Below are 8,167 nucleotides of genomic sequence, written 5' to 3' on the forward strand. Positions count from 1 at the left end.
CCCACTGTCACCGATTTCTGCACTATGTTCACTGAGAGTGAAGCAGAAATCTTTCTTGCGTGTTTTCCAATTTTTTCCCTTCGTCCTATTTTTTTCCAATTTTCTTTTTCATATCGCTCACATGCATGCTTTGCCAGCCATTCAGCGGAATTGCTGTTTCATCGACCTTTTTTAATTTAATGCCTCTTTAATCGCGTACATGATTTTAATCTTCTATTTCGTGAAAATACTTCTCCCAAGGCTCCATTTCTTTTTACCTGCTTGATCAACCGCATTTACTCAATGGTTCCTTTGAAATCCTTTTTTTCATATAAGACTCACCTACAAAATCATTATTGTTCATTTGAATATTGGTAAATGCTGCTCGGAATTCTATCATGGGCTGTCAAAAGAAAAATGTAAATAAGCTTCACACGGAAATAGCGATTTTCATCAATTTATGAGGGAATTAATAGAAAATTCAAAGCAAACCATCAGCTCTTAGCTAATAGCAAGATAAAACAATAGAAAATTTGATAGAAAAACGCAAAAGGCGTCAATAATCGTAATGGCGGGAAAATAGCGGATGGCCGAAGAAGAATAGTCGCCGCGTATAGTGCACATACATACGTAATTGCTGCGATTCAAATGGACTCGGGTGGAAGAAAGTGGGACGAGAAAATGCCAGACTTGCGCCGCTCGACATTCGAGAGACTACACGGATGATTTACTATTGCAAGTCAACCTATTGTTTTGGAGAGCAAGTGAAATTCGTGATATTTTCTTTTCTTCTCTTTTTCATTTTTCGGCACTTTTCTTCTTGTCGCGCGCAGCAGAAGAGTCGCGTGCACGCGCTTAGATTTTTATCGGAATATCCTTCTTGGAAAGTTTCGTATCGTTACACTCTGTTAATGCCTTTAGGAGACGTTTCTCTCTCGTAGGTCTATTTGCTAAGGAAAAGTGTGACTGCACGCGATATTGCGCAAATTATCTTTTGATACGATTTGCAAATACACGAGCAATTAAAAACAAGATAAGGAGCAGGACATATTCCACAAGAAATTTCACTTTGAAAGGATTTCGAATTCACGAAACTCATGGCCTGTTTTGGAAAGCGGAAATTTATGAATATGAAATGCGCTTTGCGAGATTCTTCAGTGAAACTGTTCTTAATAGGAGCCTCATTACAAGTTGTAAAATTCGTCAACGTTTCCAGAGGCGCCTGAGATTTATAGCTCGTTTTATGCGTTTTGCGTGCTCTTTTGATAAAAATAATCTTTAATAAATTCAAAAACAATGCTTTCTGTTGTTCCGTGCATGATCGAGCTTTTATTAAGAGTTTTATTCCTGTATTATTACTCAACTTGTAAATACACATGTCAAACAGTTATCTACGGGAAAGCTCTCGTAACCAATCGAATATATATATATATATAAAGCAAGGCAATTAATGGGTCTAGTGCGCTTGGTGATCAGCGATGGGCAATCTGTGAAAACGAAAACGCAATTAGATTCACTCTTTGCCAATGGAAAACCGGTCGCATGCACGATACATTTAGACAGAGAGAGAGAGAGAGAGAGAGAGAGAGAGAGAGAGAGAGAGAGAGAGAGAAATGGGTAAAAGCGCTGATGGGTAAGTCGCGATAATCAACGAGCGGCTTGTCCGTACGGCTTCGAGAGCGAATTAGAAAAAGGGAAAAGAGGGTTCGGCGTATATATTATACATCCACTCCTTCGGAAAACGAATGTTCCTCCGCATATATGCATCTCGTGTCCTGAAATTGCGCTAGGGGCCTTTCAATTGCTTTGCATATCTTCTCTCGTCGCTCGGTCCGTATAAATAGTCGCGCGAGCTCTGCTTCTCTTTTTCTAGATTTAATTTTATTTTGTTCGCTACACTTTTACCTGATTGCGCGTATTTTACGCTGGCGAAGAAGATGACGCTAAAAAATTATCTGAACAAAATAAAATATTTATTTTGTATTATTCTCGAACCTTGTAAAGGCTCCTACTAAAAGAATGCCTATACTTTATCTAGAGCGCCTTTAAAAAAAAATATATTCCGCTCGTAAAAGTGTCAGCATTTGAACCCAGTAAAGATAAAAATGAAAACCTCCGTTGTGTAGAAAAACTAAAATATCGAGCAACTCCACCTCCGCTACATTACTATCTCCACGTCGATCCTTTTGTCCTAGATTCCCCAACATCCTTGACACGATTTTCCCCGCAGTGCAAATAAACAGCGAGCCAGCGTGGTTTTTATCACAAGCGCGCGCGCGTCAACAACAAAAAAGATACTTCATTTAACGATTCTCTCGCTCGGTCATCACAAAATAAAGGGAAAAAAATTACAAAAGCACATTTCTCCGTGGACGCGCGAGCGAGATGCAAAATGGACCGAAAGTCATAGGAAGTCTAAATCGCGAGGCGGCCACTGCCGCCAAGTTGTATAGTTGCGGGGCGCCTAAGGTGGGGATCTAGATTAAAAGCAAACGGGGCCAACGTCTCCGGCGCCAGAGCCACCTCGGACCTTGAGCTGTCGTGGTCGTTGTTGTTGTTGTTGTTGGTCACAACGAAAGTTCAAATAGGCTTACGACTTTTGTTCATTTTTTGTTATTGTTGATTCGCGCGCGCGAACCACGATCGTCTATGTGAACAGAACGGATACGCGAGTGTGAAACTTTAATTTAGACAAACAGGTACATCTCTCTTCGCGGGAGCCAGTTCATGGTCAGTGTTTCGTCTCGCGTTGTGATTTAAAGTTTTGGGAAACTTATGTGATTTGTGATTTACATTCCGCTCCTTTTTTTTCATTTCTAATCAATTGTTTCGTCATTATTATAATTTTTAATGTTCCATCAACACAATCAATCATTGTAATCTAAGTTTAGACTAAACCATCTTTTTAAATAATTATTTAAATACAATTTAATTTATCAAATATTAAAAGTTAACAATAGATTTAATTTTCATTTTTTCGACGAATTGAAATGTGAATTGTTAGGAATTATGAAAGTGCTTACTTAAATTAAGAATAGTATCAAATCGAAAACTAAATGAGCAATAAATCAATGCGACGCAATACGCTTGATGTTTTCATTGAATTATGGTCATTTGAGAAAAGCGAGTCTAATGAACTCAATGTTTGAAACAAAAAGCAACATGGCACTTTTTTTTTTTATGACATGACAATCCGCGTTTAATTAATATTCAGTTAAAATGATAAACAAAATTGTATTCAAAAAATTATTGAAATAATTTGTTTTAGTAACGAAAGAAATTTCAAAAAAAGATGAAATAGATCTTATTAAAAAGAATTAACGCCTACTATGTCCCTATGATTCCGCAGATCATGCTGCCGAAGATAGCAGCGTGTTTGTTGCTGCTGGCCCTGGTGAGCGCAGCGAGCGGTGTGCATTACCACTACGAGCCACAAAATCGTCGCTCGTTCGATGCACGATTAAGACGAGGCGATGGCTTTGATCCTGACATGCTCAATCGTTTCCTCGAGGAGTACGCAAGTAAGATCAAGCGCACAACGGAGCAACCAGCTACTGCTGCTGCTGTTGCTTATCATGATGACGATTCCACAGCTAATCTTGGAATTGAGAGCCTTGATGAAAGGAATGCAACAGATGCACACTCTTTTAGGGACGAGTCGGTAAGAATTGGTCATTTTCTCTTATTTCCGAGGGTATAAAGACCATTTGACGAGGCTAACAAACCTCTAGGAAAATGTAGATGAAATAAAAATTGTAAATTTATCCCGCAGCAAAGGACATTTGTATCTGTATCATCTAGCTTGCTACGGGACTACGACTTTTTAATATCAGAATGCAAGATGAATCTGGCGGAATACCCGTGAATATAGCATCGATGAAAAGTTCCGATAAAGCGGCTCCTTTACGCTCTTCAAATTTATTACACTTATAAGTCTCGCGATGTATGCGCCCTTACATTCTCTCTTACTTGACTATTTATTTTCCCTACGTGCGATTTCACGATAAAGCCGCCATCCGATACAGGCTCACGAGTACCAAGCCAATAATCTTATCGTTTGTAGATTGACTTTGATTAAGGTTGGCTAATCTTTTTCCTTTTCTTACTCCGTTAGAAAATTCAAACTTCACTTTAACAGTTTTATTACTTCGCGATTTTGCCGTCTGACCTCTTCGTAATACTGTTTCTGCTGTTTTCTTTGTTAGAGATGCAACGAATGAGTAGCTACTAACTTAAAAATCCCAATTACAATAAATTGTTTTGTTGATATCTATACGAACTTTCAGTCACCGGCAAATGAAACTGCGAAAAAGCACAAATTTTACAATGGCAACTCGCACAAAGAGGATCGTAACAATGGTGGTTGGGTGACCCTCGAAGCGATACCATGGTCCAAGAGTAAAATCTCTAAATGGCAGGCGAATCCGACGACACAGCATCCTTGGCCATCCGATGCCAAACCTTGGGACAAGCCAAATTACAATAAACCTTGGGATAACGATTTTCCGTCGAGACCTACGTCTTCCGATCACAATAATAATAATAAACCATGGTAAGGTTTATCCATCAAATTAATAAACACTGGCTTTACGAGATTTGTTAAGGAATTATATTTTCCGATGTTAGGACAAACAAGCCACAATGGAATGATAATACACCAGCGCCAAGTAATAAACCATGGTATTCAGATCGACCAAGACCTGGATACCCAACCGTGACAATAGACAAGTACGAGGATCCGAATCAGGCACAGAAATGGCCACCCGAGCGGCCGTCTTGGGACAAGTATGCTGACTCATCTCGTCCATCGGCTGACATTATTACCGATAATGGGCCGTCGAACTTCCCCAACAACGATTTTCATCGACCAGCTCAAGCTCAAAGGTAAAGTCATGCATCAGTAATACATCATTAACTTGCATGAAGTAATAAAGAAAAACGATAACTTTTAGGCCAAGCTATTCGCACCACACGGAAAGCTACATCAGCGAACACGGAGGTTGGAACGACCGTAATGAATTCCCTGCACCTGGAAATAACAATAAATTGCATCGTCCAAATGACAACTATGACGATAGTTACTATGACAGACCGCATTTTTCTCATTATAAGTACCCAACCAGAAATGATCATCCATCGAATTATCCATCCACGAGTGATGGGCAGTGGGTATTATTATCGACTAATCGTGGGTACTCAAAGTCAAGGCAAAGGTCTATAAAGTTTGATGCCAAGACGAGTACCGATACTAACGCAAAGAAGAAGAAACACGATGAGGATGGGGAGCATGTTCCTGCGGTCACCTCGAAAAGGCAGGTGAGAGGGTCGTTTACTCATTCTTGGATGGACTCTTGAATGCAGATTTTTATACATTTATTATATTTATTAATGCACATGCATTTTCTTCAATATATTTCTTATCTGTGCTGTAGTTTTCACTTGCAATTGTTTTTATTTCTTTCTCTCTGTATATGATGTTACCTATCACTACTTTACATTTTGTCATCGTTCTTTCAAATAAGAAGCTTCGTGTGAATTAGATATGAAATATTTTAAGCGTGTATTTAATAATGTCTAAATCTTTATTTTATTTATAGGTATATCGTACGTGAAAAATTGAATCAGCTCGCGAGTACTGTTATGATTATTAAAGTAGTAAACTATACTTTTTAATCAACTGTAATTGTGTTATTTTAAGAGTCCTTTCAAGGAACTAACACTATTTTAAGGTAACATAATAACGGTCGGGTATATTTTTAATAGTAAGATCGTATTATTTTGTCATATAATAGTCTCCATTAACTTTCACCCGTATAATAACCATTAAAAAACATCTCCTTACTCTATGCATACTGCATGAAATCTAACATTTTGCATGCTCTCATGCTCTAACAAATCTATCGTATTATTATTCCATCATGATAATCATACATCCCAATCAAACAATCACTTTCACAAGAAATTGTATTTGAACACAGGTCCGATTAACAGTGTTGCCATCGATAAACGGCACTAACACGACGACGTCGCACGGTGGACTACTCGAGGTTGAGAAAACCTTCAAGACTGTTGATCAAAGCCAAAAGGAATACGAAGCGGAGAAGATCAACATAAAAACCTCTAATGTTCCAAATCGCGCCACTTTGTTACTCAACAATCGGCGACCAATTCGCGCTCCGGTTATTAGCGCTGGGGCACCTTCGAGCTCCGCTGTGTTGGCTGCCGTCGGTGCTGGTATGTTACCAGCCACCATGGCCATGATGTTGCCGATGATGTTGGGAAGACGCAAGAAGAGATCAATTGAGTTTGAAGATGATGAACCATTGTCGTTTGTTACATTACCGAGGCATATTTTCCTTACGAATGTTAGACGAAGAGAGTGATATGGAAAATTCGATTTATCGATAAAAAGTTTATCAGGTGATATTATAAGCCTGCGTTACTTGTGAATTGAAATACGCGGTAGTACCGAAAGCTTGATATGGTCGTTTTCTTGTAATTTATTGCGTAACGTGTAGGTCTTCGCTATTATATTTTTTGTAATCGTTATAAGATTATGTGGAAACTTTATTGTTTCGGAGATTTTATTTACTATATACGTATCGATTATTACTGAATGAAATACAATTGTAAATGAAAAGTACTGTACTTGAAAAAAAGTGATCGGATCTCGAAGAAAAAGTAGTTGTTGCGTTATAGCATATTCCTTTCAACTATGTAACTGCATATTATTTTTATTTTTATTGCAATATCTTATATCGTATTATGAATTATTAAATATATAAGTTTATAGAATTCTCTAATGATCATATTGTAAAACAATTATATTTGTTATATTCTAAAATGCATCGATGTATACATCTTTCAACGTAATTGCTTGATCATCATTATTTTTTGGACGGCTCATTTGTAAATAGTGCAAAAATAACTTTCAGCAGCGTTTAAAACTTAACTTTTATCTTTTGTAAACATGATAATATCGTTTATTTGCCTATTCTAATTTCTAACCATTTTAAAGTTATCTGTATTTTATTCATCACTTATTTATTTAGTATACTATTTATATTATACTATTTATTGATATTTCAGCGATCGGGCATATTGTGAATCGAATTCTTTTGGAAAAGAATAATAAAACAAATTTTTATATGATATTCTTTTTCATATATTTACAAAATATATAAATAATGTAGTTAGTAATAATTAATAATAATAATAATAGTAATAATAACATACCGCAAAAGGTAATATCAAAAAAATATTCTTCAAAATATTATGCAAATGAAAGGTTACTGGAATATGTGGTATTTAAATTTACATGATTGACTGTTTTTAACACAGTTAAAACATCTTTTTGATACCTCCGTGCGTGGAGATTCAACTTTACGAGTAATCGAGTATGTTTAAAATCTCATCCCACATACGTCGTATTAAAAAATCAAGTTAGTTATAAGTGCAAGAAAGTAATTTCACCCTCCTGCGACATTTTTCACCCTTATTTCGCTCAGGCGCAAATGTCCACACGAGACTTAAATAGCTTTCTTGCGTATCTAAAGAATCATATCGAACTGTAATATACTCATTACGAATATAACTTTTTTTTGAGTATTCAAATATTATTTGAACATTAAGATGTTCAGTAGAACGAACAGTCTTTTATAGTTAATTTTATGACGTTATAATTGACATATTGATACAAACTACTTATTTTACTATACAATAAAACTGCATTCAGAGTTGTATAAAGATTCTACTCAAATTTATAACACTTTTACGCCTCGATATAATACTAAGTTCATCTTAGTGCAACTCTAACTTTTTTAAGTCTTGATTTCAAGATAGTATGAGTTGAATTTATGAAAATAATTTTACCATTTTGTTTAAGATTCTTTTTATCTAAAAACCTTTAAAGTTGAAGTATTACTTGTAATAATACTTTAACGACAAACTTAATGGTTTTAACAAAAAATGTTATATATAATAAAATTTTTAAATTACTATACTTAAATACCATCAACTAATTAATTATTTGCAATGAATAATTAATTAATCAATATGTGGGAACGAATCTGATTAAACAGAGTCTCGTAAGAAGTTATTTTTGATAAGTAGTAATCGAATGCTATTTTCTGACCCAGATTTTTTTAATTCATTTTAATAATAAATTTTGTTCTCAAAAATTTGTTAC

At 35.9% G+C, this 8,167-nt stretch overlaps 1 protein-coding gene across 5 annotated transcripts in view; it reads left to right on the forward strand.

Moving 5' to 3' along the window:
* The window catches only part of LOC131674217 (uncharacterized), a 36,635-nt gene extending 29,572 nt beyond the window's left edge, over positions 1–7,063 (forward strand). For 3 of the 5 annotated variants that reach the window (XM_058952737.1, XM_058952739.1, XM_058952735.1), the window contains exons 2-6: positions 3,329–3,640; positions 4,266–4,531; positions 4,606–4,863; positions 4,932–5,295; positions 5,958–7,063. In XM_058952737.1, the coding sequence (XP_058808720.1) occupies positions 3,332–3,640; positions 4,266–4,531; positions 4,606–4,863; positions 4,932–5,295; positions 5,958–6,362 (1,602 nt within the window). In that variant the 5' untranslated portion in view covers positions 3,329–3,331 and the 3' untranslated portion in view covers positions 6,363–7,063. Of the gene's footprint in view, positions 1–2,552; positions 2,710–3,328; positions 3,641–4,265; positions 4,532–4,605; positions 4,864–4,931; positions 5,296–5,957 lie in introns of those variants that run through there. The other 2 variants (XM_058952738.1, XM_058952736.1) reach the window with 2 other exon arrangements.
* The last annotated feature ends 1,104 nt before the right edge of the window (positions 7,064–8,167 follow it).

The sequence above is a fragment of the Phymastichus coffea genome, unplaced genomic scaffold (assembly GCF_024137745.1).
Source record: "Phymastichus coffea isolate CEN01 unplaced genomic scaffold, Cenicafe_Pcof_1.1 PCOF00221, whole genome shotgun sequence".
In the NCBI taxonomy this organism is placed as follows: domain Eukaryota; kingdom Metazoa; phylum Arthropoda; class Insecta; order Hymenoptera; family Eulophidae; genus Phymastichus; species Phymastichus coffea.